Source organism: Gopherus flavomarginatus, chromosome 4 (assembly GCF_025201925.1).
Source record: "Gopherus flavomarginatus isolate rGopFla2 chromosome 4, rGopFla2.mat.asm, whole genome shotgun sequence".
NCBI classification, from domain to species: Eukaryota; Metazoa; Chordata; order Testudines; family Testudinidae; genus Gopherus; species Gopherus flavomarginatus.
The window spans coordinates 91,263,055-91,284,264 of NC_066620.1; the positions used below are offsets into that span (position 1 = coordinate 91,263,055).

General features: G+C 41.8%; 1 protein-coding gene across 1 annotated transcript in view; it reads left to right on the plus strand.

Moving 5' to 3' along the window:
• C4H6orf118 (chromosome 4 C6orf118 homolog) overlaps positions 1-5,305 on the plus strand; it is a 57,723-nt gene extending 52,418 nt beyond the window's left edge. Inside the window, 1 exon segment of the mRNA XM_050949110.1 lies at positions 4,526-5,305. Within this exon segment, the coding sequence (XP_050805067.1) occupies positions 4,526-4,613 (88 nt within the window). The 3' untranslated portion in view covers positions 4,614-5,305.
• The last annotated feature ends 15,905 nt before the right edge of the window (positions 5,306-21,210 follow it).

The following is a 21,210-nucleotide window of genomic DNA, read 5'->3' on the forward strand; positions in this document are numbered from 1 at the left end:
ATAGCTGACTGATTTCTTCCCCAAATAGTTGCTACACCAAAAAGAGGTGATGCCATTTTAGATTTGATATAGGTGAGTAGTGAGGACCTCATAGAAAATATGGCTATGGGGATAACCTTGGTTCTAGGGATCATGAGCTAATTTAGTTTAAACTAAATTGTGGAATAAACAAAAATAGATCTGCAATGAAGGTCCTTGATTTCAAAAGTGCAGACTTAAAAAAATTAAGGGAATTATTTAGGGAAGTGGACTGGACTGAAAAACTAAAGGATCTGAATGTGGAGGATGCTTGGAATTACTTTAAGTCAAAGTTGCAGAAAAGATCTGAAGCCTGCATCCCAAGCAAGGGGGGAAAATTCACAGGAAAAGGTTGCAGACCAACTTGGATGAGCAAGCATCTCAAATAGGTGATTAAGAGAAAGTATAAAGCCTACACAGAATGGAGGATGGGATGGATCAGCAAGGAAAGCTACCTCTTGGAGGTCAGAAAGTGTAGGGATAAAGTGAGAACAGCCAAAAGCCAGAGATGGACCTTGCAAAGGAAATTAAAACCAATAGTAAAAGATTATATAGCCTAAAGAAAACAAGGAAAGAAGAAGTGGAACTGCTAAACATTGAGGATGGGGTGGAAATTAAAGATAATCTAGGATGGCCCAATACCTAAACTAATACTTTGCTTCAGTTTTTAATAAGGCTAATTAAGATCTTAGGGGTAGTGGCAGTGTGGCTAATGGGAATGAGGATATGGAAGTAGAAATTACCACATCTTAGGTGGAAGTCAAACTCAAACAGTTTAATGGGATTAAATCAAGAGGACCAGATAATCTCCATCCAAGAATATTAAAGGAACTGGCACTTGAACTTGCAAGACCAATAGCAAGGATTGTTAATTAATCTAAACTTGGGGCTATACCCTATGACTGGAGAATTGCTATAGTTCCTGTTTTTAAGAAAGGGGAAAAAAGTAATCCACAAAGCTACAGGCTTGTTAGTTTGATTTCAATTGTATGCAAGGACTTGGAATCAAACCTCTTCCTCTGGATTTCATTGAGAAAGGGTTCTATTTCCAATACTTCCTGGTGCCCAAGCTAAACATCTCTTGGAGACTGATTCTAGATCTAGGGACTTAGAACATCTTTGTCTGCTTTCAGTGTTTCAGGATAGTGACCCTACCAGTGATAATTCCTTCTCTGGATCCCCGGAGATTGGTTTAACTCCCCTGATCTTCAGGACAGTTATTTACACATATCTACGCACCCCCCTCACACACATTTCCTATGTTTCCTGGCTGGCAGGGACTACTACTAATATCACATCCCATTCTTCAGCCTCTCAAGAGCCACAAGGGACTTTACCAAAGTCCTATCAGCAGGCACAGTCCATCTCTGTCAGATGGGAATCATTGTTTTTCCCTCTTGGACGACTGGCTTCTGAAGGGTTGCTCATTTCTTGAGGTGCAGGCAGCAACCAGCAAGGCCCTGTCCCTTGTGCCTCTACCTCAGCACACCGAAGTCTGCGTTCATACCCACATAAGGAATAGACTTCATCTGGGCTATTCTGGACTCCATTACCACAGAGCATACTTGCCCACCCACAGGTTTAACATTGTGTTCAGCCTCATCTCTACAATACACCAGAACCCAAAAACTACAAAAAGAGGTCGGCTGCAACTCCTGGGCCCGTGACCATATGGCAGCTTATACATTTGTAACATCCTGAGCAACTACACTCTTTGTGTCTTCAAGCCTGGCTGAGAACTGTTTATACCTGTAACTATGTATTTAAGCAGGTGTCCATATCTCAGCAGGTCCTCAACTCCCTCAATTGATGGAAAGATCCTCAAAAGGTATATGTGGGAGTTCCGTTCTCACAGCTTCCCCCCCCGTAAAGATCACCACAGACTTCTCTCTACTAGGCTGGGGTGCACTCTTTCAGGACTTCACAGCTCACAGCAAATAGGCTCCGCAGGAGGCAACCCTCACATCAATGTATTAGAGCTCAGAGTAGTCAGTTTCACTGCCATCACTTCCCATATCAGGAGCCACCCAATCAGAATAATGCTGGACAACAGAGCAGCAATATATTATATCAATCAATGAGGAGGAGCAAGACCCCAGTCTTTATGCACAGAGTCCATAAGACTATGGAACTTGTGCGTATCTCACCGCATCCTGATCTCTGGTTTATCTACCAAGATTGCAGACAACAATAGTGGAATCCCTGAGCAGGCATTTCTGCCTAAGCCATGAGCAGGAGCTGAACAATGCAGTATTCTGAAGGATATGTCTTACCTGGGGTCACGTGGAGACAGATCTCTTCCAACACCATCCTATGCAAAGTGCAGATGATTCTGTTGGGGGGAGGCATGGCTGCAACTCAGTGGGAGATGCCCTAGTCACTTCTAGGCCTCATATATTGCTATATGCTTATCTCCAAAGCCATCTCTAAGCAAGGTCCTGAACAAGCTGAAACAGGAGAAATTAGCAACCATCCTCATAGCACTGTTGTACCAGGACAGGTATGGTTCCCAGAGCTGATTTGCCTGGCTCTGCAGCCACCTCTCCACCTTCATTGGATCTTGTTACCCAGGAGTTGAGATTCATCACCAACCCAGCCTCTCAGTTCTTTCCCTCAAGGCCTGGCTACTAGATGGCTCACTGGCACAGAACAGGCTTGCTCAGCAGAGATATAAACAGTACTGCTCTATAGCAGGAAATCTACTATGAGGAAAACCTGCCTACAGAAGTGGAAACATTTTCAAGTTTGGTGCAGCCATCAGTCTGCACCTCTTCTTGAGTCTTGTCTATCACATGTTCTGAATTACCTACTGAATTTAAAAACCACAAGATTGTCACTGAGCTGAATCCAAGTTCACGGGCTGCTTTTACAGCTTTTCATCTCCTCATTGAACGTTTTTCAGTCTTTGCTCACCTGACTACCATGAGATTTGCTAATGGCCTGTTCAACCTTTTTTCTCCTGTCAAAGAACCTACTCCACCACGGGGCCTCAATTTTATTCTTAATAAGATGAGTAGACCACTGTTTGAGCCTCTGGGCAGTTGTTCCCATCTTTGTTTGTCCCTCAAGATCTCATTCCTAACAGCCATTACCTCAGCCAGGAGGGCTGGGGAGCTGGGAGCCCTTATGGCTGACCCACCATGCATGGCATTCTATTGTGACAAGCTGATATTACGTCCGTATCTTCATTTCATACCTAAAATTTCTTCAGAATTCCCCATTCACCAGGACATTCATCGTGTTTTATCCCAAGCCTCTCTCTGTGAGAGAAGAAGCAACCCTTCATACACTAGGTGTCAGAAGAGCGCTTGCTTTTTACTTTGACAGGACTAAGCACTTTAGGGCTTGTCCTAGACTTTTCATCTTCATCACAGAAAAAATCTGGTCTGATCTCCACTCAAAGACTGTCTAAGTGGGTTTTGTTACCTGTTACAATGTCTTGAGGGTGCATCCCCCTTGCAGGGTGATTTCTTGTTCTACCAGGGTCCAGTCAACCTTTGTGGCCCTACTAAAAAGCATCCATCTCAGGCATTTGCTACCTGATCTTCAGTGCACATCTTTTTCCAGCTCTACTCTCTCATGCTTGTTTTCAGAGCCAACACAACTTTCGGTGATGCTGTTCTACAGTCTGTAGGAAATCTACCTCCTCAGTACCCTCCTCAGTATTGAGGTACTGCGTGGGAATCAAGTGAGGCACGTACAGGGACAATAACTCGAAGGAGGAGGAGAGGTTACATATCTTGTACAGTAACTGGAGTTCTTCAAGAAGCTTTGCCCCTATGAGTGCTCCACTCCCCACCTTCTTTCCCTTCTGCCTCAAAGTCTTTCTCTCGACTTAATCGTTGAGAAGGAACTGGAGCGGCAGCAGGTACACTTCCCCTGTCATATCCTTGCACAGCAGCACAAGGATATGCAGGGCATAGGCACAGATTCATAGACACTACTGATGAAAATCTCTGATCAAGTGTGCATGGGGGCAAGCATGTCCTGAAGTGGAGCACTCATAGGGACCACACATCTCAACGAACTCCAGTTACTACACAAGGTAAATGACCTCTCCTTATCTCTACAGTAAATGGAATTCTTCAACATGTGTGGTCCCTATTTGTATTCCACCACCCATTCTCCTGCTCCTCTCCTGCGGAGCCTTATCCTACAGCCATTCATAGTAGAAAAGTAACTGGAGAGACCACACTGCCACTTTTGTGCTCAGTTCAAACCATGAGGAATAGAGGGGTGCAAGCACAGATCAATGGACACTGCTAGCAAAGATCTTCCTTCTCAGTATATGGAGCACATGCACACCTTAAATGGAATACAGCTAGGGACCACACATCTCAAAGAACTCCAGTTACTGTACAGGTAAGTAACCTTTTTTTCCTTTTCTATTGCTGACAGTGGAAGAGTTCACAGAGGGGTTGCTATTCTGTGACATTGTTACCCTGTGCTTTCTCCTCACTTAGTGTACTGATTGTGTGTTTTGTTTTTTTTCTTGTTTTGTTTTTAGAAAGTTGTGGGAGAGGCTGAAGACATTCTTGTCACCTGAAGATAATGAACCAACTTCAGACAATTCAGAAGAACGCTTAGGAAGATAAATCGTAGATGCCTTGGTTGTATACTTGACACCTTGAAACCATGCAAATGAAATCCAAATATGAAAAAACTGATGTTGAGTCTCAGAATTAAGTATAATAATGCAATGTCAGAAATAGAAATAGATACCATTTTTTTACACAAATTATCATGGTTTGGTATTCTGTATATTTATAGAGAGATTACTATATACGATCTAGAAAATGCCCTGCATTAGTAATAGCAATCGTTTAAGTAGCTGTGCCTTTTCCATGCAGCTTTCAATAGAAGCTGCCCTCGCTTAGTCATGGAACTTTATTATGCAAGTGGCAGAGGTTATTTATTAAACTCCCAGGATGGAACTCACAACTAAAAGCTATTCAAGTAAATGAAAGCTGCAGCTTCTCAATAAGATCTATTTATATCATTGTGTGCAAAGACTTTCTTGCCAGTAGTGCATACAGGACTTGATTTGGTCTGGTATACAGTGGTATGGCATACCGGCACATCTCCTGGAAACCTTCTTGTTCTACAGAATCTCAGCTTCCATTTTAGAAAAATAAACCTCTAGCTGTTACTGTTGCAAAAAACAAAACAAAACAGAAAAACAAACCCTTGAAAACACAAACCAAGTATATGTGAAGCAGCAATGTCTGCCTGAATTTGCAGAGTGCCTGAAAAGATAGCTCAGAAGTGTGTATTGCCCCATTCATCTCAAAATGAGAATGGAAGCACGTGACATTTTCTGTTCTTCAGCTTCTACTGTTCTTCAGCTTCTACTGTTCAGTTGTAGCACTCATCAGATGCCAGTGATGATATTCTAAGTGTCAACTTTAACTATTTCACTGCAAGTAATAGCTCATTTTGTTGCCAGGCAACAAGAGGTAGAGTACCCATACTAATTATTTTCCCCAATCATAAAGGAGCCCAAACCCAGGAGCCTAAGGGGACATTTCACACTCCATTCAGGCTATGTCTACATTGCACAGCTAAATAACTCTTGACTTGTCCCTGGGTCTGAGCAACCAGATAAGTTTAGCCCAGACATGAGTGTCCCCACTGTGTTTGCCAATTTGTGTTTACGGGCATATTCTATAGTTCTTTTCCAGTTAGTTGTCAGTTGTCCAATCTGGGAAAGATACTGGAGGACTTGAGTAATTTTAGCCACATTCTCACTGCAGAGGGGCAGGTTCTAGACTGAAATCTAACCTGCATCCCCAGCGGGGTAAGATAACCTGAACTTAAAGCTGGGTCACAGGTTGTTTTTTTTATATGGATTGTCGGGGGTGGGGGTGTCAGACTAAAACGTCTGTGCAGTGTAGAAGTACCCTGAGAGAGAACCAAGCCCAAGGAGGCTGACAAAGCCTCTGGGTGCATTTGACTCCCACTAAGGTGAAACTAAACCCAAGAGGCTTAGAGACCATGTCTGATCAAACTTTGAACATATGCGCAATCTGCAGAGTGCAGCCTCTCCTTTTGGCATCTGCAATGAGTAGAGCTTGGAAGAGCACATCTACCTTCTCTTTTTACAGGTCAGCCTTTGACTCAGGCCCAAGAACAAAGTTTAGATGGATATCTGCATTTTAGGATTGTGATGGGTTGGATCACAGAACCCCCTTTGGGAGCTGACACCTGGTGTGCCAAGACTACCTTTGCCCCTGCTTTTCCTGCCAGTTCAGGACCCTGTCTTGCTGAGCCAGACACGCCCGTCTGCTCCAACACAGACCCAGGTCTGAATCACATCCCCTAACAGCTGTAGGCTTACCTGAAAGCAGCTTACAGAAGTGTTCTTGTCTTTAACATTCAGATGGTCAACTCCCAATGGAGTCTAAACCCAAATAAATCCGTTTTACCCTGCACAAAGCTTATACTGGGTAAACTCATGAATTCTTCGCCCTCTATAACACTGACAGAGAGATATGCACAGCTCTTTGCTCACCCAGGTATTAACACATACTCTGAGTTAATTAATAAGTAAAAAGTGATTTTATTAAATACAGAAAGTAGGATTTAAGTGGTTCCAAGTGGTAACAATCAGAACAAAGTAAGTCACCAAGCAAAACAAAATAAAACATACAAATCTATGTCTAATCAAACTGAATACAGATAATCTCACCCTTAGAGATGCTTCAGTAAGTGTTTTCCTCAGACTGGACACCTTCCAGACCTGGGCACAATTCTTTCCCCTGGTACAGCTCTTGTTCCAGCTCAGGTGGTGGCTAGGGGATTCTTCATGATGGCTCCCACCTTTGTTTTGTTCCATCCATTTATGTATCGTTTGCATAAGGTGGGAATCCTTTGTCCCACTCGGTTCCTACTCCCACCCCCCTTCTCAATGGAAAAGCACCAGGTTAAAGATGGATTTCAGTTCAGGTGACATGATCACATGTCACTGTAAGACTTCATTACCCCTCGCCAGCACACATGGATACAGGAAGACTTACAGGTAAAACAGAGCCATCTGCAGTCAATTGTCCTGGTTAATGGGAGTCATCAAGATTCCAAACCACCATTAATGGCCCACACTTTGCATAATTACAATAGGCCCTCAGAGTTATATTTCATATTTCTAGGTTTCAATACAAGAGTGGTACATTTATACAAATAGAATGATCCCACTCAGTAGATTATAAGCTTTGTAATGATACCTTACAAGAAACCTTTTGCATGAAGCATATTCCAGTTACATTAGCATATTTTCATAAAATCATATAGAGTGCAATATCCACAAGCATAATTCAAGGATATTTAGATCATGGGGTTTAGTACAAACCCATCTCTAACCTGGCAAGAATGAAAGACTATTTAGATTATTTTTCATCTGTGATTTGTTTTTAAACTTTATTTCACCAAATCGATGTATTAGTAAACGTGGGCCGGGCTAGGCACTGCAAAATTTCACATTAGATGTAACATTTTCCATAGAGCTCACCTGGCAGCTTTAGTGACTACACATGTACATTTAACTGTGTAGAGCAGTGCTTTTTAAACTTTTTTTCATTTACAGACCCCTAAACATTTGGAATGGAAGTGCAGACCCCTTTGGAAATCTTAGACATAGTCTGTAGACCCTCCAGGCGTCCGCGGCCCACAGGTTGAAAACCACCGTTGTATGTAATGATAACCTTTTGCAGACCTCTTAGACATAGTTTGCAGACTCCAATGGGTTTGCGGACCACAGACTGAAAACAACTAGTATTGATGGGTTTGAGGAGACAAGGTCAAAGGGACACTATACCCTAGTGCAGTGCCACGTTTAGGAAGGCCCCAATATTTCTAGTAATGCGAAATTATTATGATTTTAATTGTTTTCCATTTTTAGACAAATATGACAGGCTCTGAGTTGCTTCCTGCTTGGCTGGCTGATATTTTCTGATGACAAACCTTGTTGAAATAGTGCTGCAACAATAGGACTACATATGAAAGAAGCATTTTCTGTTCTTCAGCTTCTACTGTTCAGTTGTAGCACTCATTCCAGTATATTAATCATTATTTTGTTGAGTCACTGATGTAACAGAGACCAGAGCATTACAGTTAGTTTCTCCGTAGCCTGATGGAGGATCTTGGCTCTTTGCCCTTACAATTAGAAGTATCAAAACTTTTATATATTTGTATCACCTTGATCAAGACTTTGTGCTACACACTGTATATACATGTGGTAAAAGCTAGTTCCTACCTTGAAAAGTTTGCAATTAAAATAGAGAAGACGAGCAAAGGAAGGAGAAAAGAAGTATTGTTATCCCCATTTAATATTTTTCCATTCAACATTTAGACCTTGGAACTCATTGTCACCCGATGTCATTGAGGCCAAGAAATGAGCAAGATTCAGAGATGGCTGAATGTTTATATGGATTACAAGAATATCCAGTTTTTATAACTGTGAATGCTAAAAAAAAAAAACAGTTTTGGAAGGGAAACAAAACCTCATGCTTCAGGGTTTAAACCAGTTTTTAACTATTACGGAGTAGAATAGGAAGTTAATATTGGTAAACTATCCCACAGCTGTTTACTGTGGGGTTAATTTCACCTTCTTTTGAAACATCTGGTACCAGTTGGAGACCAGATACTGAACCAGCTGAATCATGAGGCTGATCCAGTGTGGCAATTCCTATGTTCCGTTTTATGGATGAGGAACTGAGAGAGATTAGATGATTTGCCCAAGGTCACACAGGAAGTCTGACAGAGCAAGGAATTAAACACTGATCTTCTCAGGCCCAGTCCAGTGCCTTAACTACAAGACCATCTTTCTTCCATACTTGATTCTTTCTGTGTTTTTGTACACATCTAATCACTATAACATAACTTGAAAAAGGTAATAGGAGCTCTGCTCCTGCAGAAATTTATAGCTGAATGCAGGGAAAATGTTCTTCATCTCACATTTTTGTTAGCAAAGTAAAACAATCAATACATAAAGTTTGATTTGCATTCTTATGTACATAGGTATTCTATGAACTAAAATATGCATTTTGAACTTGCTAAGTGTTACAAAAGATTAGCGATTGTAATTCCGAATTTATTGTTAGTGCATTTATGAAAAAATATGGATGCTCCCAAGGTGCTGAAAGTATAATAAAGTTTTGTGCTTATCTTTCAATGGAGACTCTCCAAACAGTTTACAAACATTAATTAAGTTTCACAACACTTCCATGTTATAGATGGATAAACTGGGACAAACAGAAACTAAATAATGACTTTCCCAAGGTTACCTAGCAAGTGAGGGGCAAAATGGGCATGAAATTCTAGTGTCCTGACTCCTAGTCCTCTGTGCTAACTTCTGTGTATGCTGCCTTCTAGTATATGTAAATCTTAGGACTGTAATTGTTTAGTCTCGTGAACAAAGTAGTTGTTTTCTCTTCTTTTGTTTTTAATAATCAAAATGCTAGACAGCATCTCATTTATAAAAGAAGCTGTCACTTAACCTGGCACTCATGGCCACATTTAATCTTTACCTTCCATTTTTGTTAACATTTGTATACAGTCAGCACAAGATGCTACCAAGGAACGTCCTCATTCTTTCATGGTCCTTATAGGGGATGCTTCCATTGATGTCCATGGACTCTGGATCAGGCCCTTAATCTCTTATGAATCAATCCTTCCAGTCCCTCAGTCATTTTATTTTTCTTCTCAGAATATATCCTCCAGTTTTTCCAACATATGTATGGCAGTGCAGTGCCTTTCTACTAAGATGGCCAACAAGGAGCGACAAATGTGGTTGTTGTGGTGGTTTTTCTGGTGTGGATGTGTTCACTAAGAACTGGACTGGTAACCAACTAATTTCAGAACTATTTTTATAACCTTTTTATATATTGTTACCATCCTTCTGCCCAGGCAGTGGTAAATCCGCTTGTAGAAGGAAGAGGAAGGTTTGTGGCTCGTATAATAGTCTCTTTCCATTTCTTAGATGCAGTAGCCTAGGAAATTATATTTTGGTTGGCAGTTATGGCTGTTCTCCTCCCTCATCTGATGCTGGGTGTCAAATTAGAAGGCACACCCGTATTAGAGAAGATAGGGTTTGACAGTAGAGAATATTTTTCCTTTCACAAAGGAGGGGGTCTGTTTTTGGCAATGAGCGGACAAAGAAAATTTGGAAGGTGGAAATACGCTGGTGATTTAAAGTACTAGTGGACTTTATTTCTCTAAGAAGAAACCCCAAAAGGCTTAAACTGCCCCTAGTTCTCTCACTCTGGCACAAAGATGGATAAGCAACAGATTAGGCTATGATCATTCTCTGTGTAAAATCCAACATTATTATTTATTAAAAACATTTATGTAACATTTAATTTACAAGATATTTTGCAAATCTAGATAGGTGGCATTCCATCTCCTGAAAAAAAAAAAGTTTAAATAGGACAAAGAAACCATAAGACCCAGGACAGCAGCTCAGCAGAAGGAGGGTGAGAGCAGGGCCGGCGCTTCCATTTAGGCAACCTAGGTGGTCGCCTAGGGCGCCAGGATTTGGGAGGGTGGCAGGCTGCTCCGGTGGACCTCCCGCAGGCATGCCTGCGGAGGGTCCACTGGTCCTGCGGCTCCGGTGGAGCATCCGCAGGCATGCCTGCGGCAGGTCCACAGGAGCCACGGGACCAGCGGACTCTCCTCAGGAATGCCTGCTGGATGTCCACCGGAGCCGCGGGACCGGCGACCGGCAGAGCGCCCCCCACGGTGTGCCACCGTGCTTGGGGTGGTGAAATGGCTAGAGCTGGCCCTGCGCCTAGGGCACCAAAAACCCTGGCACCGCTCCTGGGTGAGAGTCTGATAATGAGTAGAATGCAAGAACAATGACGTGAAAAAGTGGATTTTAAGGAAAGATTTAGAAGAGTAAGAAAGACTGGGGAGTTTGTTGGATGGGGACAGTATGTATGCTTCAGGCATAAAGGGCAGCATAGACATGAAACCAAGAGTAATGGATGACAGAGGAGTAAGATAAAAGTTCCCATCTGTGTCCCAGACCCGAACTTTCAGACAATCAGAGTAGAACCCATCTCTGAAGACTCTCTTGCAGGTCTTAAACAACCCCCTGAATATGTTAGAACAGGATATTTTAGAAGCGTTTAGTAAGTTCTACACAGACAGCCACAACTCATTCTTTACCTTAAATGCTGAGTCTATGTATTAATTTCAATGGTCTTGGATATGAGATCGTCCTTTCCTAACATGTCTATGGTATAAATGATGCTAGCTAGTGACGTGCATGTTATTTTTAGAATACAAATTGTCTTATCGCAAAATGAAGGCTTGAGATTTAATTTCACATGTGCTTGTACCTTCCATACAGAATGCCTTTTATTAGGTCTTCCTTCGATTGTATGATTAATGTTTTCTGCTAGCAAACTCTCAAGGTCTCTTTAGAACTTTCCACTGAGTCCTTAAAATAGAATGTTACTCATTATGTTCAAGGAGAGCAGGCCTCTTAATTAGATTTAGAAGAGGTACTGTTATAGTTTTTGTTAAACTGATAGAATTCTGTTTAACAGTAAAATTGTCATTTCTTTCTTTGACATGTTACTTTCCAGCACACTGATTTTCAGTTATAAACAAAGTTTAAATATTATTTTATTCCGGATACATTTACTCATAAAAATTAATTGAAAAAGAAAAAAGAGAGAAAACAACCTTTGGTACTACTAACGTGGTTTTCACAGTGGCATCTTGGCAGCACTATGTCGTATCTATGCATGCCTTCCTTCCCCTGCTAGCTGCCACACTTTGACCATGTCAAGCTCTCCATAGGGTCTGTGCCTCCACACTGCATAAATGCCATTCACACCTATAGCATTATATACAAAAGTTGAATCAGAAAAATAACTAGTCATTCTCTTCCTATGCCAAGCTTCTTGGATGCTCAGTGTTATACACAAACACACAGTGAGCTAGCCTTAAATACAAGCAACACAAGCAAGAGCTTTGGTGACCCTTCTATTAGCAGTCCTATTGCCCTGTGCTCATTTGGCCAGCCCAGTTTGTCAGCAGGACTGGTGGGACTGAGGAAACCTGCTGACCAGCTTTGATGTTCCCATCTAGCTGAAGGATCAGAGAGAGAAGACCCTCAGAATGTGTTCCACTGCAGTTTGCATAATGAAGCCATTCAGACTGGAAGACCAGTGATCATAGAACAAAGTCCTATTTTCAGAAGCAGATTCTGATGCAGTTCTTTTGCTGATAACATATTCTTCACCTTCAACAGCTGCACTGCCTCCCCTTTGTGGTCATGTTTCAGTGTCCTAGCAGTCTATGAAGGAGTTTTTGTAAGCGAAGCAAACATGAAATACACACACACACACACACACACACACACACACACACACACACACACACACACACACAGTTGTGGCGTCAATAGCAGAACTCCTATTGACTTCACTGGGGGCCAGGATTTCACTCCTGATGTTTAGTATCCTGTATATTTCATACTTGTGGCACTGGAGATGATGTGGGGAAGCTTTTGGTCATCTGATTATACATTATATCAGCAAATTGCTCACAGGAAAGTGAAGATCTTCTAATCCCAGACCCTGAATTCCTAATTTAAGGCCAAGTCATCTCCCAGCTTCTCAATCATTGAAAGGCCCTCTGTGCATAGATCACCTACCCCCACCCCCCACAAAGGAGAGCCCACTGGAGGAACTCAAAATTCAGAGGTGTGAATGGAAAAGTTTGGCGCGTAGCTGAGGTGGTGTACATTGTCTCTGGCCAACCCCACAGGTAAACCACTAAGGAATACCCAGTCCAAATTCATTCTTGGGTGTATCTTCAGAAAGGGAACATTACTTCTCTGGTGATCCTCCTCCTCTGAAGATTCATTCTGCAGGATTCTCACTCGCCAACCCACATGATGTGGAGGGAGCCGTTGAAGGCGGGGTTGTGCGCTTTGTTGTTCATGTTTTACAATTGTCAGTTCATTTATTTTTTGTGCTTGGTTTATTTTTCTTTGGGAAGCTTTGGTTTCCCATTCATATCAGGAATTGTATGGAAGCTTCCAAGGGTTAAGGTTCCAGGACGGAATGTGACCATCAGTGGTAGACAGAGAGGCTCAGATTCCTATCCACTACCATTAGGAACAAAAAGTCTTTTAGATCTAGGGGAGCTCAGTCTTTCTCATGCCAGGGGGCTGAGACAGAAGTGTGAGAATCTGGCATGACTATCTTCTTCAGAGAAGTTGAATTAGAAGAAAAGTAATTCTCCATTATTAGCTCTCGGGAAGCAGGACACTTATCTCAAGTCATTACAAATCTGGACACATGACAGACAATCAAAATGTGGCACACATTTCTCCAGTGTTGTTTTTCTAGTTAATTAAGCCATTATCCAAAGTGATTAAATTATTTAACCTAGAACATTTGGTGTATTCAATCTTTTTTATTATTTTCCAATAAACTGATTGCATGAAGTGGATAATAGTAAGATACTGTAATTAACAATCAGTCTTGTTAGGGAAAAGATAAACATGTCATGAAGGGACACTGTTAACAAAGTAAATTAAAAACAACATATAAAACCACTCTGTGCATGCAGCGAAAGACTAGATATTGAATTATCATCATGGGAGTGACTATACAGATGAGCTTATGCATATGGTAATATGGGTGTAATTCTGTTAATATGTGTTTTAAGCCTTGATCATGTGCACTATGGGTAAATTTTCAGAAGTTCTTAAGTCTCATAGACTTTCAGGGGGATTTAAGTGTCTAAGAGCCAGATTTTTTTTTAAGGTATTTACTCCAATTAATTAAAAAAAAAATCTGGTCCTCAGGGCACGCAGACACTTCTGAAAATGTAACTCTACATGTGAACTTCAGGCTGACCTGGCTGCCTGTGCTGTAACGCCCTGTGCCTTCCCTCCAACTAACCTGCTGCCTATGAATTAACTAAACATGGGCATAAAGGTTCTGGCTCTCCCAACATATCCACTTATTTCTTGCAGCAGTGCTTCCTGTTCCCTCTACTTGGCCAACTACGTAACCTTGATGGACTTTTTGTCTACTTTTCTCCCACAGCTATCTTCACTCCTTTTTCCACCCCACCCCACCCCACCCCACCCCCTCCTCCTGGAATCCCCTTCCCCAAATGATCAGTAAGGCCACTTCTATTTCCCTGTTCAATTCCCTCCTCAGGAACTATTTCTTCTGTGATGCCTAGAACACATCAAACAGCTTATAAGGTAAAGGCTGCAGGAATGGTTGACATATTTTTATTTAAATAGAATGATAATGGATATAAAAATGTAGGTTATTAACTAGATCCTCCTCCCACTGTCTCTGCCTCTTTCTTTCTTTCTTTTTTTTTTTTTTGCTTGTCTTTAGACTGGAAGCTCTTTAGACCAGAGTCTGTGGCTAAGTCTATAGGGGTATGATTCTCAACTTGAGTAGACATACTTGCACTAGCTCTCATCTGAGCTAGCATTGCCAAATACGTACCCACGGGGTTTAGGCGGGTTTGTACTTCAGCTGGCCAGTTTCTGGGGAAGAGGGAAAATGTCTTTCTCAATTGACGAAGGTGGGGGTATGACAGGGGTAGGTCTGGGGTCAGGTATGGATTTAGTTCCTCTCTAGTCTGGGATGGGAAGGTTAAGTGAGACAATCCCCTGTGGCTTGTGGGTGTGGGGGTGAGTTCTGTTGTGCATGGAGGGTGGGGGGTGTCAGATGATAGTGAATTTCCTGTGAACAGAGTGGGGGGAGCAGGGACCTGTGGCTTGGGGTAAAAATGTTGGGTCCTTTGAGATTCAGTTGGGCAAGAGGAGGGAGGGGTTGAGATTAGAACACATTTCATGTCTGTGTGGAAGAGGGTTCATGAGGCCTTGTGTGGGGGATCATGTTAGGCATGTATCTTCTGATGAACTAGGGAGGGGAGTGTTTCCCCTGCTGCTAAAGGGATGGAGTAAGTTGGGTCCCTTGTGGCTTGGGGTGAGGGGATCAGTTGAGGAAGGAGTCCTCTGACCTCTGGGGTAGGGGAGGTTTGGTCCCCTGAGACTTTGGAGAGGAAGTTTTGAAGAAAGTGTGTCTGATATCTCTGGAGGAGATGAGTTTGGGTTTCTTGAAGCTTTGTGGGAAGTGAGTCCCCTGCGACTTTGGTCCCTTGATCTCTTAGGGAGAGACTGTTCACCTCCCCACCTTAAAATTTTTGTGAAGGGGAGCTGTGGGGGGTGGGGAAGAGATGAATCTCTCAAGTGTGAGGAGTGTTCTCTTTAGCCTGAGAATAAGGGCTCTCCTGTGGCCTGAGGGTAAGGAGAAGGTGGGTTGGCTGAGAGGAGGGGTCAGGTCCTTTGAGGACTGATAGGGTTGGTTATGCTGACCTACAGATGAGTGGTGGGGGTGCTCCCAGTTCGAACACAGCATAGATGAGCAGGCTTTAACAGTCTCAGTCAATGCTCACTGTAGCAGCAATGTGGCTCTGCCTCTCCTTATTGTTGGAGCAGTGCAGCTGGCAGGGTAGTTGCAGAGACTGGGGACACACTGGGAGGGGCTGCAACAAGAGAAATCTCCTTAGAGGGGCAGGTGTGTCAAACAAATGGTAACTAGCACCAAGAGAAATCTGGTAACTTTAATGAGAGGCTGAGGCAAGCCTTCTCTAGCTCTTCAGTGCATGTGAAGTTCAGTCAACAGTTCTACTTGGGACAAACACAGTGCAGTGGCAGATCTGATGTTTTTTATGAGGGAGGAAGAAATTAATGAGGATTTGGCCCAGCTTGTAGATAACTATAAGGGGTACAGTAAGCCCAGGAAAAGTGTTACATATTAGAGAAATGTGTATTTGTAATCAAGGGTAAAATGTTCCAGCTGGTATTTATGTGTCAGGCTTAGAGTTCAGTCATGTGAATTTGGGGAATTAAGTAACTCCTTTTAAGAAAAAAAAAAGCTTTTATATAAAAAAAGTATGCCTGTATGTGATTTTGTTTAAAAAAAATGCATATATGTGCATGTGCTTGTATCTTCCTTCCTTTTCTCTTAGCTAAAACTGGGATGGGAAAGGCAAATTAACATTGAAAATAAGAACCAAAAATGTTCTTGACTCCCAAAAATCCCTGGTAGCCAGAGGATGCCGAGCACATGTGCTAAGGAATTGCCTAGCATTTGGCCAAAGATGTCATAAAGGCAATTGGGGGAGAAAACATGTCAAAGATACATCACACAGTTAAAACCAAGTGTGTATGTGCCAGATAACAGAACGGAGGGTGGAAGCAGCTCTCTTGGTAGGCAGAGTGGTTGCAGAACAAAACCAATACTCTTTCCACCTCTTGGAGAGGTAATAGACTGCCCACAGGAAATCTTTTGGATGGCAGGATTCATATGAACCTTTTTCTATTTTGGTTATGATTTGTGTGCTTTTACGCCACCATAAATTGGCTGAGTTTTGCTTGAAGCTGGATCCTGGTTTGCTCATAAGTACCCACAAAACTCTTGACTAAACTGGGTTGAGTTTCAGTTTTGGTTTGGGATTTTGTAATTAAGGTGTCTCCTGGCTCTGTTCCCACATCTCTCACTGCCATTTAAAAAAACCCACACAAACGTGTGTCCTGTAGCTTCTTTTTCTTAGAGGAAAAACTCCCTGACTGGACAGAGAACACCTTGCTTTTTGCACCGGTTGAATTTCAAGTGCGGTGGGGGTAAGCTCTCTTTATAAAGGTTTCTGTGAGGTGCTTGCTTAACTCAATAAACTTCAGGGCTTCTTACCTTTCTGTATTAGGCTGTTTATATCCTTAAGCTTTCTAGGCTGCTGCATTGCTTCAAGCTGCTGTGCATTCCATTCTGGTTTGCTAGGCTGCTGACCAGCAATAGGCCACTGTGAGATAGCGCCAACTGCGCCTCTAGCCTGTCTGGGCTGCTACAAGACATAAGCTGCTGCGAGGTCACTCCCTCACACCTACTTTAGCCTGTTGTGCAGCTTGCAATTTCTGAGAGGTCCTTGGTGGACAGTTGTTAATAAATGCTTAGCATGATGTGGCACAACAATGCCTTTCTTGCTATGCAATGAAGTCTTTTAAACAAGATTTTAAAGTAAATTGAAGCTTACGTATAAAGCATAATACTAATAGTACATAGGATTGTTATGTCACGACTGGACAGAATTCTGCAGATGCCCAGTTAGCATGTTTTATTTGCCTTTTTTTTTAAGTTTTAAATGTTCCTTCTTGCACTGAAAAGCATATAGTATTTTGAAGTGACTATCTATATCTTCTCATACATGCTGTTTCAATGCAAAACAATGGTTGCCTTCCTCTTGTGTCACAAGCACCTTTCTGACTTTTCTAAAGCCACCATTATACCTGTGCAATGTAAAACTTCAGATAAGTTTTTTTGTTAAATTTTACCTTGATTGCTGTACATCACGGGCAGATTCTCCCATGATACAATCTCTCATCATAGCAGGTGAAATCTGACCAGGGAGCCCAATCTATAGAGGAAATTGGGAACATGAGGCACTTGAATGTTAACCCTTCTCCCCTCCCGCCATGAGGCCCTGCAGCTGCATGTCTGAATTGAAATATTTTGGTTTTTAAATTTTTATTAAAAAGTCAAAATTTTATATGGCAAAAAGGCCATTTCCTGACCAGCTCTAGAGAGTGTGTGCACACACAGAGTGGTTTCCATTTCATTTTTTTTCAAATGTCATTATAAATGAGCATCACAGTATTCCCACCAAATTTACCACAGTAACATAAGCCAAAATTGTCTGAATTGTAGGGGTGGTCTCTTTATGTCTACATACATCCTTCAGTTCCCTGAGGGGGAACAGCATAAGTCTTCCTGTGTCATTCAGATTAGTAGCACGTAGTGGAATTGTCTAGTGCCCTGCGTAGCAATTCTCTATAATGGTCACTGAGTTGCTATTTTACAGGTATTATGATACTTTAAAAAAAAATGAAGCACCACAGGCAAAACAATTACTGTATAGCATTTCACTTACTGTGTAATGGATTGCTTGTCTGAGGGGTCATGCAAAAAGTCCCTGACCACTGTATTTCTTCTCTCCTAGTATACCTGCCTTTAGCGGTCCTTGATATTAACCTAGGAGCAGAATACAATTAAAACATTTTCAGTTCTTCTTCATGCTCATCTTTAATCTTGATGGGAGTTTTTAACATAGGAAATACAAGTCAGAAAAGTAGCAGTAATGATTTAAAATTGACTCCATTTCAGGCAGCATAGCCTGATAATAGTTTGCTTTATTCCAGAGGTCCCAAAATTCAGTTTTCATATGCATCCACTATAAATCATGTTCATATGGTTATGATTAATAGAGAGAGAGAGAAGCTGAGATCAGTAAAAAGGGCAAAAGATGTGATTAATTGGAGAGCGGAGCACAAAAACTTCAAAGCAATGCATTTCGGTTTATTCAGAAGGCCCTAAGTAAAGAGAAGAGACAGGAAATGTATCTGCTTCTTGAGTAAACCAAATTCACCAGTGGTGGAAAAGGATGCAACTCAACATAGGCCAGTGGTGAGTCTGGCCCAGTGTATTTGAGAAGCGTAAAAAGAATCCAGATTGGGCAAGAAGACTTTAAAGGATTTGACAGAAATTACAATAGGATCCTTTTTCAGTTCTATCAACATTTTTTGTAGCATCAGAAAATTTGAATTAAACAGAAAGCACAGGCTGTTCCAAGATGGTAACATTTAGTTTAACAATCAAAAGAAGTTCAATTCTCTCAGATCCATGCATGCACAATGCCACAAAGGGGAATAATCAGTATGTTAGTTCACATGCAAACTTATTACTCTGCTCTGTTATGTCTGTTAATAAACATATGGCTCTGGAAGCGCATTTTGGATTGGACAACCAGGGGCAATGCTATTTAAATAAATGAATATGTACAACCTATGTCTAATCAAAAATATAAACACTGTGCCAGGGCTGATACTGTATCCCTTATTCACGCAATAGTCTTTGCACATGCGAGTAATGCCACTGAGTTTGTAAGAATTTTTCGTGAGTGAGATTACACAGAATTAGGCTTTGTCCTATGAAAAGGCTAGAAGTGGAAGCTCCATTCAGAAACATATGCCCATGAAGATCTGCCAAAAGAAATAAAACCAGCATCAGTGGTGTTGGAACAGTTTTTATAGTGGGGGTGCTGAACGCCATTGAACAAAACTGTAAACCCTATATATGATGGAAACCACTTCAAGCCAAAGGTGCTGCTGCAGCACTCCTAGTTCCAGCCCCCCCGACCAGCATAGCACATAAGATCTGTTGCTTCATAGCGCACAGAGACGCACCTGCTTTTTTCCAGCATGCTTTAAATATTTACGGATGACTCCATAGTAACTAAAGAAATCATGGGGTTTCAATTCCTTCTTTGTTTGCTATAGTAAATGTTTAGAAGCCCTGGAGTCTGGACATAGACTCATAGACTTTAAGGTCAGAAGGGACCATTATGATCTTCTAGTCTGAGCTCCTGCACAACGCAGGCCACAGAATCTCACCTACCCACTCCTGTAACAAATCCTGACCTATGTCTGAGCTATTGAAGTCCTCAACTTGTGGTTTAAAGACCTCAAAGTGCAGAGAATCTTCCAGCAAGTGACCCATGCCCCATAATGCAGAGGAAGGCGAAAAACCTCCAGGTCCTCTGCCAATTTGCCCTGGAGAAAAATTCCTTCCCAACTCCAAATATGGCAATCAGCTAAACCCTGAGCATGTGGGCAAGACTCACTAGCCAGACATCCAGGAAAGAATTCTCTGTAGTAACTCAGATCCCACCCTATCTAGTGTCCCATCATGGGCCATTGGGTATATTTACCACTAACAGTCAAAGATCAGTTAGTTGCCAAAATTAGGCTATCCCATTATACCATCTCTTCCATAAACTTATCAAGCTTAGTCTTGAAGCCAGATATGTCTTTTGCCTCCACTGCTCCCCTGGGAACGCTGTTCCAGAACTTCACTTTAATGGTTAGAACCCTTCATCTAATTTCAAGTCTAAACTTCCTGATGGCCAGTTTATATCCATTTGTTCTTGTGTCCACATTGGCACTGAGCTTAAATAATTCCTCTCCCTCCCTGGTATTTATCCCTCTGATATATTTATGGAGAGCAATCATATCTCCCCTTAGCCTTCTTTTGGTGAGGCTGAACAAGCCAAGCTCTTTGAGTCTCCTTTCACAACACAGGTTTTCCATTCCTCAGATCATCCTAGTAGCCCTTCTCTGTACATGTTCCAGTTCGAATTTATCCTTCTTAAACATGGGAGACCACACTGCACACAATATTCCAGATGAGGTCTCACTAGTGCCTTGTATAATGGTACTAACACCTCCTTATCTCTACTGGAAATACCTCACCTGATGCGTCCCAAGACAGCTTTAGCTCTTTTCACAGCCATATCACATTGGCGGCTCATAGTCATCCTGTAAACAACCAATACTCCAAGGTCCTTCTCCTCCTCTGTTGCTTCCAAGTGATGCGTCCCCAGTTTAAAACAAAAATTTTTGTTATTAAACCCTAAATGCATGACCTTGCGCTTTTCACTATTAAATTTCATCCTATTATGTTTGCACCATCTATGAAATCTGGTTATCTTTACGCAATTATTAATATTTTTGTTCTTGTTTTTTAAGCAGCACTTTAATAGAATTGGGGCTTCGTGTCAAGCAGCAGCTTTCCTTTGGAATGAGATTAAAATAGCGACTGTGCACATTTATGTTACTGTTGCTTTGATTTTAATCTAGTACGAGGAAAATACAGAAAATGAAACCATCCAAAACTATTCCTATGTCAGAGGAGAAATGTAACTGGAAACTAATTCTACTTGACCCTTTCCAACCGCAGCCATTATTATGTATGCCACTGAGGCTTGTGTGGACTGGTCACCCTTTTCCTTCACTGAGTTGTCCTCAGATATTTATCAAGTGACTATCAAACTTTGGAGGCCGTGACTGCTGGTGTGAGTCTATATTTTAAGTTATATTGTTGCAGATATATTGTATTTAAAAAACTCAAGGCCTGATTTGCATTTAACTGAAGGGCCCTTGAAACCCCTCTGGCAGCGTAGAGGGTCCTTGCACGCACTTACCCCTTTATGCTGCCAGAGTGGTAAAAGTGGACTCTAGGGTAAAAGAAACTCAAGCCATTGGAGCTGACTGTAGCACAGTATTTCAGTATTTACCATTACAACATGGTCTGCAGA